Here is a 26450-nt window from a genome sequence, read left to right as displayed (position 1 = left end):
CTTCACTAGGTAAAAACATTCCCCATGATCTTAAAGTAACTCTATTTGTAGCATGTTAATAGATTTATTGCAAATGCCTGATTTTAATCTTTGGCTGTATATTGGACTAGACATGGACTAGACAAAAGTTAGGGTATCTCTGTGCTTCTTCCTTGTTATGAATTCCTTCCTTTAAAAAGCTGCCAGTAGTTGGGTGCATAGCAATGATAAAAGGCTATAGGAACTATTCATTTACTCTTCACATTTCTGTATAAAATAGCTGGTTTTGAGTTGAGACTGAGATACTTAAGTAAATACCTCATTACAGAAAGTCAAGAAATGCCTTTCATTTTTGTTGTGAAATGGAGAGCCAGAGGAATTGGTGTAACTTCTGGCTTCTGGACACTTTCTCTGCTCCAGAGGAGGACCTTTTGTCTTAAGCATTCTTTTTCTCTCCTCCACACCTTCCTTGGCCCACATACCTGAAAAATCAGGAGAATGTTCTTGCATTATCCCTAGTGTAGTGGTTTTGGCTGGGATACAGCTGAATTTCTTCATAGTAGCTAGTATGGGGCTATGTTTTGGATTTGTGCTGAAAACAGTGTTGATAACACAGGGATATTTTCGCTACTGCTGAGCAGTGCTTACATACAGTCAAGGCCTTTTCTGCTACTCACACCACCCCACCAGCAAGTAGGCTGGGAGTGCACAAGAAGTTGGGAGGGGACACAGCTGGGACAGGTGATCCCAACTGACCAAAGGGATATCCCATACCATATGATGTCACACTCAGCAATAACAGCTGTGGGGAAGAAGAAGGAAGGGGGGGACGTTCTGAGCGATGGCGTTTTCTCTTCCCAAGTCACCGTTATGTGTGATGGAGCCCTGCTTTCCTGGAGATGACTGAACACCTGCCTGCCAATGGGAAGTAGTGAATGAATTCCTTGTTTTGCTTTGCTTGTGTGCACAGCTTTTGCTTTCCCTATTAAAGTGTCTTTATCTCAACCCACGAGTTTTCTCACTTTTAAATTCCGATTCTTTCCCCCACCCCACTCTTGGGGAGTGAGCAAGCAGCTGTGTAGGGCTTAATTGCCTACAAGGCAGTGGGCCTACAAAGAGACCCAGGTACGTGTTTGTCAATTAGAATTTCGTAAAGTACTCTGAGATGTTTATATGGAAAATGTGTGGCACTAATTTGCAGGAAAATTACAAGCAGAAAAGTGCACCACCGTATCTCTCATAATGAATGTTTTCAAAAAGATTTCAAAGAAATTTACGTCTTGCATCATTTACCGAAAGCCCCTGCATTTTAATTTCAGTTTGAGAAAATAAGTATTACAGTTACATCACCACCAAGACATGTATAATTTTAATTCTGTATTCCTCTTACAGGAAACCTGTGCTATTCATCTGTCTAATAACTGTGTAAAAAAAATTCCTCTTGAAATTTCAATTTTTCCATTTAACTATTTTTCTTGCAAGTTGACCCTCAACGCTTTCTTGCCTTGCTACAATTACAGATTTTATCATTGTAATATATTTCAATATAACCATTCTTTTCAGCATTTGCACCTCTGGTAATTCCAGTGGGATATTCTTTATTGATGAATATAATAAACTATATAAACAATGTATGTAAATAAAAAAAGTTTATCTGGAATTTATAATATGAATAGATAAACTGTTAGTTGGTTTGAGTTTAGAATTTAAAGCTTAGTCGTATCTTCTGTTTTTTACACAGGTAATAGATGTGAAGTAAATATAGATGAATGTATATCTACTCCTTGCCTCAACAATGGAAGCTGCGTTGATGACATCAGTTCCTATAAGTGTCACTGTAGGAGAGGTTTTATTGGAACAAACTGCGAAATAAATGTTAATGAATGCTTGCCAGATCCTTGTCTTCATGGAAGGTGGCTATTTTTATTTAACTATTATTATCTCCAAGATAATGTACCCAACTAGCAATATTTAAGATTTAATGATATGGGAAAGTTGATAAATACACTTTTAATTATAGTCTTCCATAAAGTAAGAGTACAAGCACACTTAAAGATGACAGATGTTGCCTGCTTAAGCTAATGTAATATACTGTTACATTATCTCAGTTTCTTTTTCATTTTTGTTCATTAGCATAAACCGGTTTTCAGTACATGTGGATTAATTAGAGTTTAATGTACTTAAAAGCAAATCTTTAGCTGTTACATGCCAACAGGTTGACATGGGAAGACGTCTTTTAATATGAGAATCAGTATCCTTGTAAGACCCCTCAGCACCCATAATATACACATTTGAAACCCATTATTAAAACTAATTAAAAGTGTCATGGATTTCAGTGGGTTACATCAGACTACTATTTTGAAATGTATGGAACAATACTACTAGTGCTGAATCTAGAATTACATAGCTTCATCTGAATAACACTATTTTGTATTTCAGATGTATAGATCTCATTGATGGATATCAATGCTCTTGTGAATCAGGATGGACCAGCTCAAGATGTGAGATAAATATTAATGTATGTCTTCAAATTTTATTTTAATTATAGGGGAAAGGGTAATATGCTGCTTGAAACTCATTTAAGTAACTTCTGAATAGGTCAGTTTATTGAAAATGCATGACAGAAATTCAGTTGTTTCAAATCCATTCTGAAAAGCTCATTATTTGTTACTTACATGAAACTGCATTAAAAGAGACCATTGAGAAAATGTCTGAAGAACTTCAAAGGTGAAGTTTGAATGATAAATCTGAAAAGCTACAGCCAGCTAAGCCAACATTACCTGAAAATCATTTATCCCTCAGTTCAGCATGGATGACATAACTACCTAACTTGCATTGCGAGCCCCATTTGCTGTACCTTAACTGTATATTTGAATAGTAAACCTCAAGATGCAATGTTCTACACTGAAAGTAGGCATGACTCATGTTTAAAATTTCAAAATCCAGGTAATTGTAGAATTCTATGATATAAAACTGTGGTGTACAAAATACACTGCCCACTTCCTCCTCTTAAGTTCAAGAATATTTTTGCGTTATCATGGGGAATGGTTGTTGATAAGAAGGCATCTGTATATGTGAGCCTGTGCCATGAAGATTCCCATGGTCAGCAGGCCAACTTGTAGAAGGTGACTACATCTGGCATAACTGTCTGGCGAAGAGTCCTTACAATATTGGCTACACTTTGGGGTAAGTATTGAATTGGTTTAGACTTTTTCAGGTTTTGTGCCAAACAGTTAACCAGATCTTGGGATATGATTCTTTTAAATATAATTGGCCTCATGAGAAAGTCTAGCATGAGATCTGCCTCCCTTTGGGATATTTGGCTTATAATATTGTGCTTCTGAATTATCAAAAACACATTCCAAAATGTTATCCAGACTTCTTTTTAACTTCTGTGTACATGTAGGGACCTTTCATGGGTTTTTATATAGCTAAAAGTACTAGATAACTAAAAATATCTCATATTACATAAAGGAAGTATGGTCTATAACTTTTCCATTGAAAATGCATGACAGTCTCGCACAAGGAGTAAATCCAGCTGGAGTATTGTCTTCCAACTTTCTTTACAGAAAGAAAAAATCAGAAAATAAGTAATTCAAATCAACAGAGTGTGAATCATGATAAGATATTGCAAATCTGTATGATTATCAGCTGTTGTCAATGCTAATACAGAATACCCTTGGGTAATATTTTCTCTAGCCATGATTTACATTTTCCTCCATTTTTGAAAGAATAGGAGATTAAATGACCTGTAGACAACTGCATAAAATCGTATTCAAAAGATAACCACATTTCATACTGAGGTGTTTGAAAATGCATAATTAAAAATTCATAGAAAGAAGCAATATACATATACATTTGACACATAAGTCTGTTAGAATGACGGCTTCATTTTTTTATATTCATTATATTTGCATGCAATGTGATTCCCAGATTAGACTATGCCGCAGGTGTCATATTTTTAAAAGGCTCTAACACTGCATTGATCCTGCTTAGACATATATCATGCATATGCAAGTCTTACAGCAATCAACAAGGCTTTCTGACTGTGTAGGGGTGTGCACATCTGGATAGTCATGGTAGGCTCGTGCTCTATAATTGTTTTCCTCTAGATTAACATTATTTCTTTAAAAAATATCAGGAATTAATCCAGGTATACTTCAATATTTTCTTCATTTGAAGGTACATTTCTTTGTATTAAGGTTTATGCAACTGCGTTGAGTGTAGGTGCCAAGGTTTTGTTTAGAGGGGGAGCTGCAGGGGCGGCTTCTGTGAGAAGAGGCCAGGGGCTGCCCGTGCTGGACACAGCTGGTTCTAGTCAGCTCCAACGGATTCACCACAGGACCCCTCAACAAAGATGGTGGCACCTCTCTGGAAACATGTTTAAGAAAGGGTAAAAACTGCTACCCAGCAGAGAGAGGAGTGAGGAAAACAAGCATGAGAAACAACTCTGCAGACACCAAGGTCAGTGAAGAAGGAGTGGGAGGAGGTGCTTCAGGCGCCAGAGCAGAGATTCCCCTCCAGCCCCTGGAGAGAACCGTGGTGGAGCAGGTATTTCCCTACAGTCCATGGAGAGGACCACGCCAGAGCAGATATCCACACTGCAGCACATGGAGGACCCCATGCCACAGGAGGTGGATATGCCCTGAAAGAACTGAAGCCCATGGAGTGCCCATACAGGAGCAGGCTCTGGGTAGGACCTGTGGCCTGTGGAGAGGAGCCCATGCGGGAGCAGTCTTACCCTGCAGGACCACAGCCTACGGAGAGGACCCACACTGGAGTAGGGGAAGAGTGTGAGGGGGAAGGAGTAGCAGAGAGGAGCTGTTATGAACTGACTGCAACCCCCATTCCCCACCCGCCCTGCACTGCTCAAGGTGAACGGAGGAGTTAGAAGAGTTGGGAATAGAGGAGTGAAGTTGAGCCTGGGAAGAAGGGGTGGGGGGGAGGTGGTTTTAGATTTTGTCTTTGTTTCTCACTGTCCAAAAATCTATTTCTAATTAGCAATAACTTTAATAATTTTCCCCAAGTCGAGTCTATTTTGCCTGTGACAGTAATTAGTAAGTGATCTCTCCGTCCTTATCAACCCATGAGCTTTGTCATCTCATTTTCTTCCCTCGTCCTGCTGAGGAGGGAGAGTGAGAGAATGGCTGGGTGGGCATTGCATAGCCAGGCAAGGTCAGCAACTAAGCTGATTCAAACAACCAAATTAAAAATAAAATATATTTATGTGTGTATATATATATTTCCCTAGACATACTTGGATTTTTTTGATTTTTTATCTGGGATTTTTTCATCCTCTACATGTGTTGCAGTATCGTTTGCAAGAAAATATACTTCAAGACTTTCTCAGGTTGTCTAATACTTTTAGGAAAAAAATAAGCACTTTATAGATATATCTTACAACTTTTGCATACCTAATAGGGAAGTTCCAACATCCACACTCCATATCTACTACAGTTTTCATTGTTTTTTCATTGACAGATTTCATTCAAGAAAGAGTAAGAAAAAGAATATATTAATTAGTTGCAATACACATTATTTCCTTTGACATTTGCATATTTTTGAAATTGTAAGATGAATGTATATAAATGAAAATTGATCTTTTCTCTGTGATATAGGTAAACATAGATTGTTAATATGGTCAGTAGAGTACTAATAATAGACACTATTTCATACTTATTTTGGCTTTTTTTTTGCTATGACTGATGAGAAGTCGTTGGCAATTGTGCTTCTTCCATGCTCAACTAAGGCTGTCTCATGGTGTCAAAAAGGGAGCAGAAAGCGTTTTGAGTCTTTAGACAGGAGGATATTCAGCCTGTTGGTGCTTCTGCTTGTATCTGCTAGGAAGCTGTGATCAGACTGCATCCTAGAATTATTTTGTCTGGTTTTACTGCTCTTTCCTCTCTGTTTTCATAAAAGACAGAAACAAGGGGGAAATCAGGAAAACCAACTAATTTTCTGCACAAAGGCACCACAGCTGAGGCACATGTGGAGTCAGAGAACAATATTCTGCTAGTCCAAGCAAATAAGCAATTATTCACCAGGACTTGCCAGATTGCACAAAAGACATGAGACTTGACAACCATATAATTATCTGTGATTTGATTGGGAAGAACGGTAGGATTCAGCTTTCACAAAGACACCTCAAGTAGGGCAAGCTATGCACTTATTATAGTCAATGAAAATGTGGTGAATATTCAGGGAGCTGTTCAGCTGATTTTGAAATGGACATCTGCATTTCATTAGTGAGTCTAAACACCACTGACTGTGATGACTGGGTCTTAATGGACTATAAGAAGTAAGCCAGAGAGTAGAATCCCCTCCCCAGAATTGTCTCTGTATGCATGTAGCATACATGTGTATGGCAACATTGGCGAACATACGAAGAGCCTCAGATGAACTGGATGCTCTTGTTTCTGCAGGTGTGGGACTTCTTCACACTCTTGAGTATTTTTTACCTATTGCTAACTAGTTTAAAGAAGGTTGAATAAGATAAGTAGTTTCTTCAAAGAAGCTAAACTAATGTAAACTTCCAAAAAATAATGTAGTTTATGCTCAAGATGCAGATAGATAAATCTAAGAGCGGGAGGAGAGGGAGGCGCTGTGTGCGCCGTAGTTGCTGGCTGGGGTTAAACCACGACAACACTGCAGAGGAGTTTCACCTCCAAAGTGGTGAGCCCTCTGCTTCTAAACAGTACAATAGTCTTAGGGAGGAGGACATTCCACTGATAGGCATATTTCTGATCTCTTACATAAGAAAAGATTGTCAGCTGATATCACAGTATGATCTTGCATCGAGGATGCTCTAGCAACAGAGGGTATCTTAAAATGCAGGACTATTCAATTATTAGGTACATAGTTAACTGGGTTTATGACATCAAAGAAGCCTTGGATATAAAATAATCTGCTTTGCATCTGGAAAGACAGAGGATCTCACAGTATCTCTAGAGACATTACGTCAGTGTACTGGAAAGGAGCCAATAATTGTGACCTGTGTTGATAACCAGTAATGGAGGAAAGTGTAGGAGGGATGTTCTTGAGGTTATAAATTCAGGCTAGGCAGGAAACTAAAGTCTAGGACATGCATCTAGCTTTCTTTGAAAGACTGCCAGTTCCATATGAGACCTGAGAGGCAGACAGAGATTCAGCCCCAGTACGTGAATAATATGCTGGTATAGACAAAAGCAATTCAAATGCAGTTGAAAATGGAAAACCTTTTGAAATTGGAGGAACATGTGCAAGAACGGATTGCACCTTTATCATCATGGAACTGGGCTATTGAATGAAAATTAAAATGGTTGTAGGGGAATAGTTAAACTAGACGCTGACAAGTATAGAAGAGCACTATTTAAGAATGACAGAATTTAAAATCTGAACATTACTAATGTTCAGTGTGCCCCTGAAAAGACCAGCGTCAGGCTCAAGAGGTGTTAATGACAGAGATGATGTCTATTAGTGACTATAATACAGCTAGGTTATGACTGTAGCATGAGAGAGCATGCCAAATAAATCCAACAGATAGATATTCAATTTCAGGAAAGGAAACTGTGTAAAAATGAGGTTCATTGTCAAGTAACTTAAAAAGAGCAAGCCAAAACCACAAGAAACTTGCAAGCAGACTAGGGGCTATTAAACAAATAATATGTTAAAATCCTAGGTAAAATGTGTGCCACACTTCAAGAACATAAAGTGGTCTAAAGACCCTGAATGACTTAAGGAGGAAACTTAAGGCTGTCACAGGGAAAAATTGGCATTTTAACAAATGGAAAGCCTGCCCACGTGGGAAGAACAGAAAAGTCTATAAAACACATTAGTTCAAATGTTGGCAGGAAGTTCAAAAAGCTAAGACACAAATTGAAAAGGATATTCTAACTTGTAAAAAGCTCTTCACATCTATTAAAACCAGGAAGCCAGGAGGGAACTGGTGGGATTGCTTGATGGCTAAAGTGTAAAATGGGCACTCAGACAGGGTAAGGTCATAGCAAGAGAAGCTCAGTAAATACTTTGCATTTGGGGAAAACCAGAAGGACCTCACAAAATGGAGAAAGTGAAAAGGTGGGCTGTCCGTGGGCTGCAGCTTCCTTCGAGGGACATCCACCTGCTGCAGCGTGGTGTTCACACACTTGGCAGTGTGGATATCTGTTCCACTGTGGTCCTCTGTGGGCTGGAGGGGACCAACCCACTTCACCATGGTCTTCTCCAGTGGCTTCAGGGGAATCTTTGGTGGAGATTGCCTGGAGCACCACCTCCCCCTCCTTCTTCTCTGACCTTTGTGTCTGCAGGGCTGTTTTTCACACATTTTCCTCACTCCTCTCTCTTATGCTTTGCTGCATAATGCTTTTTGCTCTTTCTTAAATAAGCTTTCCCAGACGCACCACCATCTTGGCTGCGGGGTTCAGCTGTGCCCTGTGGGGGGTGGGTTGAAGCCGACTGGAACGGGCTGTGTCCGGCATGCGGCAGCCCCAGCTTCTCCTCACAGAGGCTGTCCTGCAGCCCCCGCTCTTAACAAAACCTTGCCACGTAAAGTTATTTCAACAGGTTTGCACGAGAGAGATACCTGAATTACCTCAATTTCTTTTCTTAAAGGAAGCAATCTGCAAGGCCTGGAATAGTGTGTTACTGCTTGGGCAAGAGTACAGTAGGCCTATGAGGCCAGGCTGATTGTGAATTTGGAGAAGCTCACACACAGACCCCATACACTGCTGCAGCAACAGGAAAGCCTTATGTCTTCTGTTCACACCCCGAGTGAGCCAAAGAGGCCCCAGTCAAAGGACGAGATTTCCTGTGTTCTCAGAGGAGACTAAAACTGAAAGTGTTGCTTGAAAGAAATAAAGAAATCTGAGAGAATAATAAAAAAGAGTACTGGCTGTCTCTGGAAAGTCCTCAGGGATCAAACAAAAAAGTCAAAGAGACAAAAGCTGTCCTCATGTTGCTGCCCCTCAGTCTTTCAGTGTCATGACTGCTCGGTGGTACCTGGAGATCTCAGCACTTTCTCTGCTTTCTAAATGGAATATTTTTGCTGAGAACTCCAATAAGGAACTGAAAGTAATTTTGTGGTTTTGGCGGGGAATTTCATTTTGCTATTTTGTCCTTTGTGGGGGTTTTTTGTTTGCTTTTTTTTAATCATTCATTGCTAGCAAATTGTTGGTAGAAGTTTTATAAAGACAAAGCATAGTAGGAATAAATATTTTAATGTAATGAAGTACTTGCTCTATTACATAGATTCCATCTTGGAGTAAGCGACACTGCACATAGATGTATCGGTAGTTCTGTTCAGGAACCGCTAGCTCATTTATCTACTCCTGATCCTAGTACATTCATACTTATTTCTTCACCTTCTATTGAAAATTTTCATGTGTTTCTTGTCAAATGTCAATATTAAAATTATAAAATCCCACCTATAAGATCCTTTTATGCTGCCAGTGCATTCAATCACCTTGCAAATACCCTATCTGTCAAAAGGAAATACTGATTTCTGCCTACTTTGTTGAATACACTGGCATCCACTGTGGCATTTGGAATCTTAAGGCAATGCATCATGGTTACCTTCTCACTATTAATGCATAAGGCTATTTAAAACAGAGGTGATGTCACACTAACAAAGGACAAATTTCTGCAGACAGCTGTTCTGCAGACAGCTGCTGAAGTATTAGTGGTTTAAGTTAAAATAAATATATTTAGAAAACAACTTTCTAAAAAGCCTTATCAAGAGGACTTGTGCAGAAAATAACTATGCATTCTTACTTCTTAAATACAGATTCCTTTTCAACCTATCCTGTTCTTACTTTTTTTGTATCTAGCTAGATTTTAAAACTTTTGGTCAGACTTCGATGATTTCTGCCTGTTCCTTCTAAGTGCCAGTGCTGACTTAAGGACTTCCCATGTCCCTATCTTCAAATAGGTCTCCCCTCCAGAATAGTTTCCAAGTTATACCTGCATAACTGATTACGGGTCATGTGCTGAAAAAAAAAATTAGAAAACTGGCTTTCAAAAAACATTTAAAAAAGGTTTATTTGGTCTGTTTTTGTTGTTTTGTTGTTTCGGGTTTAATAAGTATTTTAATCTATTATTCTGATACAACTAAGAAGACAATGCAGCATGATTTAGGGTGAGGAAATAGCAGGGAACAGCGGAAGGAATTAAGAACATCATAAGCCAGAACTGCACCTGAAACATTCCTAATCTAAAACCAATGGCAGTTCCTGAAAAAGTTTATTCCCCTTTGATTTCACTAGGAAATGAAAGTCAAATTACTTTCAGGCATCAGGCCTGGGCTGCTGATCAAGATCAGAGTGTACATTTCTGTTCTGTAACATGATCTACAGATTTTTAATTGCCATAAAGGTGCCAACTTTAGGAATAGTATCAGTGTATGAATGTATAATGGTGGTAACAGAGCTTCCCTTTTGCTTACAACATTATATACCTCTTATCCCCCAAAAATGGGATTGAGGAGAGGAGAGGAGAGGAAAGAGAAAAATGAAACAAAGAAACTGGCCTCATGATCAGTGAGGTATCGCAAAATAGGTTTCTTTTCTGCTACTGGCAAACATTTGATTCTAATTGCAAAAAATTGCAGTCATCCATATTTATCTGCAGATGAACAGCATTCAGTCTATTAGCTTGAGTTATTTGTCACCATTTAAACTTGATATTTATTCTTTGTATCTGCCAACCAAATATTGTAAATTTCTAAGGGACCAAGTCTGTGCTGCTCTCACTGACTGCAGGAGTGGTAGTGATATTTGTTTGTTTAACTCAAACAGGTTATTTGTAAAATTTTGGAAGGATTACTGTAAGATTAAGACTTTTCTTTGAAGCTTAAAAATTATGCATTTTTAAATTCCACATCAAAATAACATTTCAGATTTAGTAAAAGTTAAAAAACCCATTGAAAATAAGAAGGTACAAAATGAAGTATAAATAAGTGAGCAATTGTGACACTTTTATATATCAACAAATTTGTGTTTCGGAAAAACTAAAATGACGCACCTTTTTGAATATTATTTTGGTAATTTTCAGGTTTCTTAGTTATTCAAAGGCAATTTTCCTTTGATAGGATTTGATCACTTCTAGGTGAGAAAAGGTTAAAGGATATCTTATTAGGTTGGGAACTGAGTACCTGAGGTGCCCAAGAAAGTCTTTTTCCCCTACTGTACATGAGAGGAGAGGGAATATTTCTAGGACTGTGAGTCCCTGCAACTGTTGCTCTCATTTGGGAACTGTCTGGTTAGGGGTCATAGTTAAGATTCAATCTCCCATTATAAAAAGGAAGACAAAACTGAAACAGCATTGGTGGTTAGGTGAGCTTGTCTTCAGGGAATCAGGGTGGTTGGGAATTTTCTGTAGAGCCAGCTATTCCCTAATACCAAGCTGTAAAGTCAGTCCCAGGTAGGATCTAAGGTAGGCAGGACTTGGTCATAGCTTCAGTTTGCCATCTAATGTCCTTGTTGTTTTAGACTATGAATTACAGCATTTGGTGGTTGGTGTGGTAGCTCACCTACTTTGGGATAAAGTTATTTGTGGCATTTTTAACATAGTTGTGTATCTGTTTACTGAAACAATTTTCTTGCCTGTCTTAAGAACAGTGCAGACTAGCACTTCTCTGGTAACAGAGTGTATTCTGTTTTTTTGTGAGTTTAATGATGAACTTTTAACTGCAGCACATAAAAATATACTGGAATGTGATTTCTTTCCTACAAACTGTCTGGGTTTTATGTTACTGTAAAAACTAACTAGCAGTTTTGTAAAATTTTATAAGAACAATACATTCCATAGAAGAAAATGAACAGGTTTTACTTTAAGTTTGCAACTTGCTATGAATGTGGTGGTGTATCTAGTCAAAACTGTGAACGTTTGTCCAAGCTTTGAACTTACCCTTAGTTACTTTGATGATTTTAATATTTTTTGAATTTTATCTTTTGAATTATAATTAGGTAAAAATTTGATCCATTAATTGATTTTTAATTTAGTCTGCTAATGAGCAAAGCTGTAAAAACAGAAGTAGTAGAGAGGGATACAAGTGAATACAGATTAAGACTAAACAAGAGAAGTTACTGGAATAGAAAAAAAGCCAGAAAGTTGGAACTGTGCATTGAGATTTTTCTATAAACAAAACAAAGATGACATGTTTGCCAGCAACAAATGTAATTAATATGGCAAAAGACTACTTCTAGAACCTAGACGCAGGATTTTTGGCAGTCTGTAGAACTATCCCCACCTTCTTGTGGGATATATAATTCAATTGGTTTAGTAATGCTCCCTAATAAATCATCCTATATACATTATAGGAAAATAAGTTGTTTTCTCACAATTCCCCATGGATATCTGAATTTACATTCTGTCAAAACAACTGTAGTATCTGCAGGAAATCTGAGTACCCTTGGATATCCTTAAAGAATTAAACCTTCTAAAGTTCCAGGAATGTGAGAATAAATTTAAAATACTGGATTTAGCTAGACTATTTGGGTGGCAGCAGCAAAATAAAACTCCTTTGGGATATAGGCAAAAACTAGGTTTCTGTGTTCAAGGGCAAAAACACATTTTTGCACTGGCAATTGCACTAACTAAACTCTCCTGTAATTCCAGAGAAACATTAATTTGCTGCTACTTTACATGGTTTGAATTTGATGATTTTCACATTAGCTTTATTAGATGGAATTGTTATTATGTGAACACATAAACATTTCTCCATGTTTCTATTTGCAATATTATGCATAATTGATAATAAGAAAACATTTATCAGGAAATACTGATAAAAGGCTTGTGTGCATTGGTTAATATAAGTAATTTTCTATTCTGTCCAGAATTGTCTTACTAATGTGGCTTTTTTCACCGCAGTAGTCCTTACTATAAAAACTTAGAAAGAATAATAACTATGGCTCGAAAATATGCATTAAAATTTTAATAAAGGAATCATGAGTGGGAAGCACATACTTATGGCTGTAAGACTGCTCACGTAAAAATATATTTGCATATCTCCAAGATTAATTAGTAGGAACAAGCATAGTTTCAAGACTGAGTATGAGTTGTAATCAAAGGATCTCTATAGACACAAAAATTGCCCCAAATTAGAGACTTTTGCTTACCAGACAATAAAAAAAGTCCACCACATTTTTTCTAATCTGCAGATTCAGTCTCTTGCACTTGCTGTTGATATGAATAAGTAATGTGTTTTAAAGCTCTGTAATCAATGTATTATTATTTCTGTCTTCAGGAATGTGAATCTGCTCCCTGCATTAACGGAGGTTCTTGTCAAGATGCGGTCAATGCATTTGTTTGTACTTGCCTGAGTGGGTACACTGGCAGGTTTTGTGAAGTTGATGTTGATGTTTGCAGTGAGCTCACACTGAACTCAGTTCTATGTTACAATGGAGGCGTATGTGTTGACGGACCTGGAAGAACTTTTCATTGCAGGTTAGTAGGAATACTGTCATATAACTGCTTTTGTTAATACACATTGATTTGCTCAGATTTCAGGGCGGTGTTGTTACTATGTGCAGTATATGAACTCAATTAGATTTGATGCTCAATCTAGTGCTCAAAAATATTGTTATCTTAAACTATTCACTGTTTAACATCAGACCCTTTATCCAGAAACTTACCTTCTAGTGCTTTTCAGAATTCTATGTGGAAACTTCTAACATAAACTGAGCCTAAAAAATTTAAAATCATTATGTTTACAGATATGTATGTACTCCTGCGTTTTGTACTCAAAGAGAAAATTAATTTGCAATCAAATCTAGATGACAGGTAGTTTGTAAAGAAATTTCCTGTGATCCATCATCATTATTCTCTGGCTGTTCAAGGCTTCTGACTAAATACATGTAATCTTACAGATTATATACTTGTAATATAATGAAACTCCTTTAAAATTAAGCTACTGTATAGACTCTATACATTATTCTCTACTGTATCTAATAAATATATCAACTCACAATTAATATCTAAGTCCCTATTCAATTGCTACATTTATAGAAATATTAAACACTAAGAAAATATTCTATAAACATACTTAAGAATGAAGCACCAATATCTTCCCCTATACAATTGTGTTCAATATCTGGATTTTGATTGATAGCCAAAATCGAAGCTTAAGGATAATAGTTTTATTTAAAAAAACCTGCTAATGTTAAGGAAAGAATGATCATTCTTAGTTGCGGGTAACAGTTTGATAGCTTGATAGCTTTCTTAGCTGCGCTCGCAGCCCAGAAAGCCAATCATGTCCTGGGCTGCATCAAAAGAAACGTGGCCAGCAGGTCAAGGGAGGTGATTCTGCCCTTCTACTCTCCTCTGGTGAGACCCCACCTGGAGTACTGCGTCCAGCTCTGGGGTCCTCAGCACAGGAAAGACATGGACCTGTTGGAGCAGGTCCAGAGGAGGGCCACAAAAATGATCAGGGGGATGGAATGCCTCTCCTGTGAAGAAAGGCTGAGAGAGTTGGGGTTGTTCAGCCTGGAGAAGGCTCCGGGGATACCTTATTGCATCCTTTCAGTACTTAAAGGGGGTTTACAAGAAAGATGGCAGCAAACTTTTTAGCAGGGCCCGTTGCGACAGGACAAGGGGTAATGGTTTTAAACTAAAAGAGGGTAGATTTAGACTAGCTATAAGAAAGAAATTTTTTTACAATGAGGGTGATGAAACACTGGAACAGGTTGCCCAGAGAGGTGGTAGATGCCCCATCCCTGGAAACTTTCAAGATCGGGTTGAATGGGGCTCTGAGCAACATGATCTAGTTGAAGATGTCCCTTCCCATGGCAGGGGGGTTGGACTAGATGACATTTGAAGGTCCCTTCCAACCCCAACTATTCTATGATTCTATGATTCTATGACTCTAATGTACTATAAGAAATGAAACTAATTTCATTTCTTATGAAATGAAGAAGATTAAGAAACAAATGTATTACTTCCAATCTGTGGCTCAGTTTCCGCGTGTTGCTCCTTTGTGTCCTTCTGTTAATAGTTACGGAATTTCATATAGTATTCAACAGAATTAACAAGGCAAACGGCCCATGGACAGCCAGGAATTACTGTTGTTGTGATTTAAGCAAATATTTGCATTGATTGCTAGCATTGTTTTCCAGAATCTGAGAGGATCATTATCTGTGATTAATTTCTACCCTACAACTAAATGGTGAGGTTACAATGACTCTTGAGACACACAAACACATTAACAGATAAAATCTCCACATGTCAAATGAGATACAATAATTATATTCATGATCATAAAATCACAGAATATTTTCATTTTAGAAGGGACCTTTAAAGATCATCTAGTCCAACCCAGTGCCATGAGACAGGGACATCTTTCACTGGATTAGGTTGCTCAAAGCCCAGTCCAACCTGACCTTGAACATTTCCAATGATGGGGCATTTACAACTTCTCTGGACAATCTGTTCCAGTGTCTCATCACCCTCATCGTAAAAAAAAGTCTTCCTTATATCCAATCTAAATCTACCCTCTTTCAGTTTAAAAACGTTGCCCCTTGTCCTGTCACTATAGGACCTGGTAAAAAGTCTTTCTCCATCTTTCTTGTAAGCCCCGTTTACATATTGAAAGGCTGCAACAAGGTCTCCCCAGAGCCTTCTCTTCTCCAGGCTAAACATCCCCAACTTTCTCAGCCTTTCCTCATAGGAGAGGTGTTCCAGCCCTCTGACCATTTTTGTGGCCCTCCTCTGGACCTACTCTAACAGGTCCATGTCTTTCTTGTACTGGGGACCCCAGAGCTAGATGCAGTACTCCGGGTGGAGTCTCACCAGAGTGACGTACAAGGGGAGAGTCCCTCCCTCGACCTGCTGGCCATGCTTCTTTTGATGCAGCCCAGGATACGGTTGGCTTTCTGGGCTGCAAGCGCACATTGCCGGCTTATGTCATATTGTTCATCTACCAATATCCCCAAGTCCTTTTCCACAGGGCTGCTCTCAATCCCATCATCCTCCAGTCTGTTTTGATACTGGGGGTTGCCCCAACCCAAGTGCGGGACCTTGCACTTGGCCTTGTTGAACTTAGTGAGATTTGCATGCGTCCACTCCTCAAGCCTGACAGGGTGCCTCTGGATGGCATCCCTTCCCTCAAGTAAATCAACTGCAACACTCAGCTTGGTGTCATCCACAAACTTGCTGAGGGTGCACTCAATCCCACTATGTTGTTGATGAAGATATTAAATAGTATTGGTCCCATGATAACTCTAAAATATTATGGTTTAGCTTATCTCTCAATACATGCTAAAATAATTCACATTAGCTTACTTCTGCAGTGGGTTGTTACCTGCACAAAGACTATTTCTGTGTCTCAGATGTCTGGTAATTTGTTTAGCCCCTATTGTTTGATCATCAGTCTGAAAATTCAATCCTGTGCATTCTCCTGTTTTTTCTTTCCTGGCTCATGTTCACTCTAGCCTACTTTTTTCAAGCTTTGGGTGCTGCAGCATCCGTTCTTCTTTCATAGATGAATCTTCTGAATTAAATGAAATTACTTATATTTGTCCTCTCTTCTGCTTGGGAACTTATGCCAAACATTGTGAGGGTAACTACCTTGCACTTGCTTCTGAGCCCAACATTGGCCTCCATCAGGAGGAGCTGTTCATGGAATCAGAATCAGGAAAATTGCAAACAATTAAAATCAGGATTTTTAGTGTTGCCAAGATCACAAAGATTTTTATGAGTGATGTAAGACTACAGTAAAGTACGTTGATGTGAGATATGGTTGTGATCCTGCAAAAAGAAGTGCCATACTTGATACAAATGTCTTCTTCTGAAGGGGTCTGAGGAAAGGACTTTTTTCAGCTGATTGCCTCTTGAGTGTTGATATGCTTCAGAAGACAGACATAACTCTTTTTTATCCTTCAACAGCTGCTACCATTCCAAGTAATGTGTACAAGGTAGAAATAAGAAACATAAAAAGATCATTAAGTTGGGTTTGCTCCTGTACTGTGACATTATGATGTGAACATTCCTCCTTTTCTACCGTGCCTTCCACTTGCTTTAAACAGTCTGAACAAAACTCGTGTACAGACTGGAGAATAGGACTGATACAGAGGATGGAAAAGCAGAATAACTGAAAAATAAGGAAGGGAGAAATAGCTTCTATTCTAGCAAAACACCACAAACATCCAAATGAATAAGGAGTCTTAATGCCTATTACACACTCACTGTGGAATGGGCAGGAGGAAAGACAAAATCCACTATCATTTAAAGTCTCCTTGTTTTGGGGATCTGGTTTTGGATGTTTGTGTTATTGTGGCTGGTAAGACTGGAAATAGCAAGTAATGAGAAGTGTCCAGTAATGGGTGGCAGGCTGCCTTAACTGTGGGCAGCACTGCCAGCTTCAGCTATGATGTATGTGATATTTTACCCAGTAGTATAGTGAATGGTTCAACTTTTCTTGAATTATGTGGGAATCAATTATATGAACAACCCTACAGGCTTCTTCCTGAAATGAATATGAAAAATACCCTTTGGGATGGCCCTTGAATTGTGTGTTATCTGAAATGTCTTTCTGTCTTCAAAGCCTTGGTTTAAAATTAAAACAACTCATTGGAAATGAGAGGGGTGCTGGGAGTTGTAATTCAGTTCTATCCTGGGCAGACTGCCACTGAATCAGGGCTTCAGGAAACAGATTATCATCTGAAAGGATGCCCACCTACCTTGCTTTGTATTTTAGTCTTCTTAATTAAAAGAACTAGCTGCCACAACAACAAACACTATATAAATTAGCAAATTAATAATAAAGCTATCATTGGGCTCAGGGGGGCTTTCAGAAGACAATTCAACCCAACATACATATGGTTGATATAATGAGTATGTAATAGGAATTCTGAAGCCTTTTCGTAGTATTTTCCAAGGATTTTAGGGAACAGAAACTGTTCCATATAAAATGCTCAGATTTTTTTCATTATATTTAATCCACAGTTGGTTCTTCCTCACTTTTGCATCTTTGGTCCTAGAACATTTGGTATGTTTGGCTTGGGATTTAAATAGTAAAAATAATAATAATGAAAAAAATTCCTCCCTCCCCACTCATGCTTGCATTGAGCCTTTTTCAAATGTGCATTTCACGTACTTCCTGCTGACTAGGTTCAGAAGTCATACTATCTTGAGAAGGATTATCTGTGCGGTGCTTTCTGTCTGATCAGGTGAAAATAATGTCAACAATCTTATGACAGGCCTCGCCTTAGATTAACTTGATGAATATTATCGCTTCATTATACTTTTTCAGCACATTATAGCATATTTGAGTTTTGTAATATTTTTGTTAGGGAAAACAGGTAATTTTTGATGTCATTCTGTCTTTCGTCATCCACTTCAAGTAGCGAGATGGGTGTTGGTCTCTTTTCCCAAGTGATAGGACAAGAGGAAATGGCCTCAAGTTGCACCAGGGGAGGTTTAGATTGGATGTTAGGGAAAATGTCTTCACCAAAAGAGTTGTCAAGTATTGGAACATGTTGCCCAGGGCAGTGGTTGAGTCACCATCCCTGGAGGTATTTAAAAGACATGTAGATGTGGTGCTTAGGGACATGGTTTAGTGGTGGACTTGGCAGTGCTAGGTTAACGGTTGGACTCGATGATCATAAAGGTCTTTTCCAACCTAAATGATTCCATGATTCTGTGATTCTATGATTCAAATAAAGTGTAATTATTTTTAAATGTTTATTATCATATCTACCACTCATTCTTATTTGTGACTATGAACTGATTGCAATGAATGCCATGATAAGTAGTGAAAGGCTGGATGCTGCTGTTTATAATCTCACATGTGCATGAGAAAAGGTTGAAGGACCTTTGACTCATATTTAACCAAGCATCACTAGCATTTGTAGAAGAATATAACCTAATAGTTACCTGAATACTAAGTTAAAGGGACAAATAAAGTTTTCAAATGCAGTCGTAGTATATTGTATACATCAGCTAGTATCCTTGGAACATCGTGTTGAAATCTTTAAAATATACCACTTTCAGACATCTTCAAGTGGTAGAAATTATGCTGGAAAAACCTGAATCTATATAATTTAGCCTGACTTCTGACTTTCATAAGAATAGGGGACTAGTGTTATGATGGAGTGTATCATATTAAATTGAATTCAAGTATCAATGAAAAGACATCCACAAAACCTGTTAGCAACTTAAATTTTTTTCTTCCTTGAGATTCTTCTTGTGCCATTTGGCACTCAAAAGGCATTTTGTTTTCTTCTTGTAACTATTCTTTCCTTTTCTTTCTCTCAGTAAAATCAAATTGCTCTTGAAAACATTTGCATTACATTCTTTTCTATGTGTTCTTTATTTAATATTTTTCTTGTCACTGTTGGAGCACATGTAAAACATGTAATTAAAAAACAAAGCTGTCCTACAATCTTATTCTTCTGCTGCTTAGGAAAAGCTGGTAAAAATAAACTAAGATCAGTACATTCATATTCTTGTATTCTACTGATAAGGAAGCAAAGTTTAGATTTTAAAATATCTTGTTTCCTGTTCCCTTGTATTTTGATTTGCTTTATCTGTGTGAGCAAGGTCTCCCACTGGAGCACCTGGCCTCACAGGGCCTCTGCAGGGATCCAAGAAAGGGATTAAAACAATTCATGAGTGGAGATGCTGTATGAGCAGAAAACTGGAGTCTGAAAAACACATTACTCTGTAGCTCTGGCATGCAGACTGCACATAAGATAAGAAACGATAAAGTAGAATGATTTGTCTTAGAGCATGTATAAGGTAAACAATATATTGCTTGTATGAAGCAGATAGTTGTGGGGGAAGCCTAGGGGTGCAGGGTCTTATAGGGCAACCTAGGCAACTGTATCCAAAAAGCTGCTATTTAATTCTGTTATGGTATGCAAAAGGAGTTAATCTGTATGATTTGTTAACTGAAAAGCTTCATTTCATTTAGCTGTTGATAGACAGTTTGCAAGGTCTGACCAAAGTTGCAGAGTACACATCACACAGAGCTGTGTATCTAAGTTTCTCAGAGCACTGAGATAAGTGTAAGAATAAAGTAATTTTATGATGTGGAAGGAGTGACTCCAATTCACTGGAACATCAGAATCTCTTAAAACAGGCAAGTCGTAAAACAATAGGTTCTCACTTTCGTATGTGCTGTGAATACACAGTACTCTTTCTTTCTCTCTCCTCTGTATGAAAACAGATGCCCCTCCATTTATATGTAGATAACAGATGGGTTCTGCATGACTTGTTGATTTCATAATTAACTGCTTAGTTCTTTACATTTAGTGAGGCATGAATATTTTAGGGTTGGCATTGTGTGTATGTGTTACGTTACATGAAAATACAAGAATGGATGTACTGGTTCAAGCCAAGAACCGTCTAACCCTGTATGCTATTTCCAACAGTGGCCATAACCGGATTGCCAGGAAAGAATACGAAAAGTGCATGTATATTACTTGTCCTCCAGTACTCTCTTATGCTCCCTCAAACAGGGGTTTTGCCATTGTTGCTCTTTTTCAAGGCTTTTTAGTTTCTAATTTGTCTTTATTGACATGAGGGGACAAGAAGTACACACAGTATCCAAGCTATGGGCCGATCTGTGATTTGTACAGTGGCATAATGTTTTCTTTCTCCTCTATTCCTCCCATAATAAACAACTAGCATTTCATTGATGCTGGGAGTAGAGGGAACACAGGTGTTTCAGTTTTATTTTTAAGCTGGCTGATCACTGAACTGTAGTTTCCACGGAGAATGGTTAGATAAAGTTGGCATACTAACATGTTCCTATACCACTCCATGTATAATTACTTTATCTATAAATATACATATAAGTATATATGTGTGTGATTTTTCATTACATTGCACTTCTTTATTTAATCAAAATCCCATTCTTACTGTCAGAGCAATAAGAATAGGTAATTATGTTAATGACAATTTCTAACCATTTATTCCATTTTATAATGACAAATGTGTCTCTATGTGAAAAATACTAACTGTAATACTATCAAAAGAAATAGTATAATAAAAATGCATATCACATCCTGTATTTTTCTTACTTTCTGGATATATAGTAAAATTCCTTACTTACACATGTGACAAGCTTATAAGGGAAAAAAGAACAAGTACATTATATTCTTTATTTGCTACATGCTAATATAAAGTAAATGATGAATTTAATAAACTGCATATGCTAATTGGCACTCTTAACATATCTCTACAGTTTCAACTAAAAACAGAACTGTAATCATAAAAATGTTAATATGTAATTTAAAAAAAAAATAGTTCTCTAAGTGAATTATAGTTCTGAATTATTTTAGAAATATTTTTTAAAAATCTTGTTGAGAAGAAGCTTTGGTGCTCGTAGCTTGCATACTTTCTAATAAGTTTTGATAATATATGCCTTATGCTCCCTTGTTTATTCAGATTAGATCAAATTGATATGTTGCTCTTTTTGTATGATATTGCATGAAAGGTAAAAGCATAGATCATAGCTGTAAAGAGGTAACACATCCATTTTAGAGAGGTTTCTCCAATACTAGCAAATTTACCAGAAGGTCAAGATCACAGGATTTGGAATGAGTGTTTAAAACAAACAAATAATGTGTCTAAAGATGTTTAATGTGTGCAATATGCCTGATGGAATAGCTGCTGTAGCTGTCCCCCCCTAGTTCTTCTGGGCAAAAGTAGAGAAAAATTATCATTCTGTCACTCAAGTGGATATTTATATTGGTATTCAAACATTATATCAAACCATTTTGAATATCTACAGAGATATTTTGCCAATTAAATAGCAAAAAAGAATTAGGAAAAACTGAAAATGGTAAGAGGCTGTAAAAGTGGAGCATGAAGAAAGGCAAGACATTAAGAAACATATCCCAAAGATGGCTACTGATTTTTTTAATGGATGCATGTTCTGTTGTGTTGCAATTTACCAGTGTTATTTAAAATGGTAGTACTGCATCTAGTTAAAATTACCCACTCTCATTTCCCTTTTAAAGTTCTAAAAGTTAACAGTAAAATGCAATATGCTAGAGAATTAGCATTGTCTACAAAAACGCAAACAACAGGGTCGGGAAATGAGGCACTAAAAACTAGTAGGAAAAAATCACACCCAAAAGCAAAACAAAAATCTAGTACAAGTCACTCAGCTGCCCATTCTTGGAATAAAAAGGAGACATTTCTTTACTGAAAGAGTGGTCAGGCCTTGGAACAGGCTGCCCAGGGAAGTGGTGGAGTCACCATCCCTGGAAGTATTTAAAAGACATGTAGATGAGCGGCTTAGGGACATGGTATAGTGGGCATAGTGGTGTTGGGTTGACGGTTGGACTCGATGATCTTAGAGGTCTTTTCCAATCTTAATGATTCTATGATTCTATGAAAACCATTTTAAAGCTTGTATCTGAATGGCTATTGCCAATTGTTATATTCTGTTTTTTTAAGCAAACCTTTTAAAATTCATTGCCTAAAAAGACACAGGATGCCTCTACCTTATGTATATATTGGTTTTGGGTTTTGTTTTTGTTTTTCTAGCTAAGTTGTTTTCTGACTTCATCAAATAGAAGCCAAACAAGAACAGCTACTGGGAATCGCATTCATGTCCCCATTATACAAGAAGAAGTGACTGAGTTGGGAATGTGCCTATAACAGAACATTTCAGTTTTTTTCTAGCCACATAGAGAGAATGTTTAATTCAACATTACCTAAAACATGCATGCCCAAATAAAATCCAACACCTGGAACAAGATTTAAAATTTCACAGTGCTTTAAGATGTAATGTGCTGCTTATTTATTCAGAATTCCATATGGAATACTAAAGCATACTACACAAGTGATTCAAACACACATGCCCTTTGTATTTTTGCTGTTAGTGTCTTCAAAACTTCGTGATATTTGTGACATTCTTCTTTTTTTCTTTTTCTTTCTAAAATATATATTCTGAGTGCATGTACACAAATGGCACGCATAATGATAAAAGACTTTGCCTTTTTATAGTGATTGTTGACAAAACCAGTAATAAACCCATCATAAAAGTTACATCATTTTAAAAAGAAGATTTCTCTATTTGATTGTATTAAATTAACAAGTCATGTAATATGATAGTTGAAAATTTTTAATACGTTATTGTTTAAAATCCTTTATTTACTGTTTTGCACCGTTCCAATCTACTGGCATTTTGCAAATATAAGAAATGTTACTACCTTGCATTTTGAGTGACAGTCCACAAGTTAAAAAAAGGGCTATGCTTCATATGAAAACTGCTAGCTCAGACAGAAGACACAGTTTACTAGAATCCTTAAAGGTGTTTTTAAATAATTAAATGAATGTGCTCAATTTTTACAGTACAAAATAGTCACAAGAAGTATGAAAAAGCAAGGGAAAATACTATCTATTTTAAAACAAATATAGAAGTATTAGTGTTTCAACTTGTCTGTATAAGAAAGACTTTTCCTAAACTGCATTCACTTGTCCATAAGCTTTGGTCACATAAAGAATCTGAAGGACAGTACCTTTCAAGTCATTGTATGAAACAACACAATTTCCACAGCTTTTGTTTGTTTGCTTGCTTGCTTGTTGTTTGTTTGTTTTTGTTTTTTTTTTTTTTAAGAGCATTTATTGAAAAAGTTACAGTGTAGCTTATGGCTATTTGGTTTTGTTATATCCTGCATGTAAAAAGTGAGAAAACAAAGTAGGTCTGAAAAAAATAAGAGACTTCACCATAACATTTTTTTTTAGCACATTGTTCTATGCCCAAATGTGACATACAATGTCATTGTATTAGAATTTTTCTGAAGTGTCATCAATTATGTATATTAATAAACTGGAATTAATATTCTTTCTGTACGTGGTTTTAGCTGAGATGCTTTATTATTTCCTGAAGGTTTCATTCTGAAACTCGCAATTTCAGTTGTGTAGGGGACAGCTAAAGATCAGTGTTCACTAAGTTTCCATTCATCTGCACTGAAGAATTAGTGACTTTCCCTAGGAACTAATCCCAATGGGATAACTTTTTCCCTTCAGAAGCTACTGTAGTATAGTACCATGTAATGGCTGCCATGGTCCCATAAACAGATTTTTTTTTTTGTCCAGCTGTGTACACTTGAATTACTTCATGTAGAAATAACCTTATCTTACAAAGTGCTAATGCTAGAAACAAGTCAAACAACTATTGTAAAATAATCTTCCTCAGCTTTTAAGCATTGCTGTAAAACTTGTTTGCATTCTTGATATAATTTTAAATAACTTTCTGTCTAATGTTGATGCATAGTTCTTTGTACTCGTTATTATGTTAGAGAATTGGGGGAGAGAAAATGGAACATAGGAACTGCCATTTAATGTCAGACCTCAGCTTCATCTTGTTCACTGTCTGATCTTGTACTGTAACCAGACTTCAGAGGAATGCCTGAACAACTTCGTAGAAAAACAGGGTTTTTTCCCCAACTCTTCATCTACCACCACATATGGGTCCCAGTTTAATTGGTCAGAGGCAGTGATTGCCCTGAAGCATAAGTTTAAGATTCTTCCCAAAGGTTTTTTTAAACATTTTTACATTAAATATGGATATTTCTGTATCCCATAAAATTTCCAAACCTTTCCAAGCTTTTCTTCACGTTTACCGTTAAAAATTGCTCATTTGTCATAAATATGATCTGTAATAGTGTTTTGTAAGTCATGTATATTGCTGTATATTTCTCCCTCTTTTGATTTCTTCCAGAACTCAGTTTTCCCAAAACAAGTGTTTGTCATTCTGGATAGGTTTCCCCCAAGACACTGTTTCCTGCAAGACTGTAGGTGTTGTGGCTTCTCAGTGAGCACAAGCAATACATAGTTCAGACACCAGATACTTTGGTTCCTACTAAATATTCCTATGATTTTTCTCATTTCTCATCAACAGTCTTCTTGAAATGATCTTACAGTAAGAAATATAACTGCTGTTTTCTCTCAAATAATAAATAGAGAAACAGAGACACTTCTAGAAAGTGACTTGCCCACCTTGCTTTCCAAGTAAATGTAGAGGACTGGCAGAAGTTAGCTGATGGCAAGATTGATGAAAGTAAGGAACAGAACACATAATTTGTCACTACCAGTGCTTTATTGGAATTAACATATTTCGTTTACATACTAAATATTCAACTGATTTGAAAAAGGTAATAAAAACTAAAAAATAACATGTGCAAACACCCAAAGAGATGAAAGAGACTGCAGTCATCAGGAAGAGTCTCTGAGACTATCCTAAAGTTTGGTTGTGTTGTAACCATGCCACTTCTGAAAATTTCCTCTTCTTGTTTGGTAAATATACTCTGACATTTACTAGAAGTGTAATATCTATTCTTTGACTATGTTTGATTTTTTTTTTTAATCAGGAAACAGGTGTCTCCTACTTTTATTCCTTCCAGCTATTTAGTGATGTTTGATGCAAGGCTTAGAAAAGATTAAAGACTTTTTTTATAGTACAACATTGTGAAGTTTAAGCCAGTTTTCTATCCCACTTTTACTTTTATACTGGTAACGACTTTAATTTGTTTTGTGTTATGTTTTGTAAATCTCTCAATAGTTTTCAGTATCTGCAGCTGGCTAGATTTAGAAATTAAGATGGGACTCTACGTACTATATTGGTAGTATGAGCACTGAAGTAATCTTAGTATGGTAAACTTTTAAAAAACCAGGATGATATGAAGCTTATACAATGCCTTAGTTGTATCATTTGAAGTATCTTCTATAGAGAGGTGGCAGGCACTGGGTAAAAAATGAGAAGCATTTTCATTCCAGGTCTTGCCAGGTTTGGAAAACCAGATCAGTTTTAACTGAAAAATTAAATTTATAGATTATTGATGTGCAATCCCAGCAATCTACAGGCTTGTTTCCTGAAACTCTCTCCAATGGGAAGTCTACCAGACATAGCACATTAGACACTGTTTAGGATTTTTCTGTTACAAGCTGGTTGAATGATGAAATAAAAATTAGATAGTGGGGAAAATTAGTCAGTGGTAGAAATTCAATTTTCTGTGAATTTAGCTAGCAACTATTTTTATTTTCACTTGTTTTGAAGAAGGGCAAAGTTTTCATTTTTATTCATAATCTTAATAAAATTGATAGTTAAAAAGTTGTCGCTTGATATTTGTCAAAAATGGCATCTGAAATATTGTTTTTTCCCTGCTTCAAAGGGAAATGTGTGTTAACCACTAGTAAGTAATGATTTCTTTTGTTTACTGACTCACTGTATCAATAAGTTTATGTTCTATCAATAAGTCTATATATGTACATAATATATGACATATAACTCCATATCCATTTGAGATAATATTTCTTCAAATCACTGCATGTAATCTGAGAACAACAGTGCTCTTGTACGTTTAGTATCTAACAGTGGTCTATAACTCACTGAATTACAGTAAATATCAGCTAGTCATTTTATATGACTATAAAATTGTATTTTGTCTGACTTTCCCTCTATTTCTGAACTAGAGTTTAATATCCTGATGTTTTTAAGATAGTCATTTTAAAATAAATAAATAAAATCGAACGACATTCTCATAAAC

General features: G+C 36.9%; 1 protein-coding gene across 1 annotated transcript in view; it reads left to right on the top strand.

The window, feature by feature from the left end:
- Window positions 1-26450, top strand: part of EYS (eyes shut homolog) — a 958850-nt gene that overhangs the window by 437464 nt on the left and 494936 nt on the right. Inside the window, exons 26-28 of the mRNA XM_075145270.1 lie at window positions 1721-1892; window positions 2419-2497; window positions 13196-13395. Of these exons, the coding sequence (XP_075001371.1) occupies window positions 1721-1892; window positions 2419-2497; window positions 13196-13395 (451 nt within the window). The remainder of the gene's footprint in view (window positions 1-1720; window positions 1893-2418; window positions 2498-13195; window positions 13396-26450) is intronic.

Source organism: Calonectris borealis, chromosome 3, assembly GCF_964195595.1.
Source record: "Calonectris borealis chromosome 3, bCalBor7.hap1.2, whole genome shotgun sequence".
NCBI classification, from domain to species: Eukaryota; Metazoa; Chordata; class Aves; order Procellariiformes; family Procellariidae; genus Calonectris; species Calonectris borealis.
Note: the sequence above shows the minus strand (reverse complement) of the source record. Positions and strands in the feature narration are given on the sequence as shown.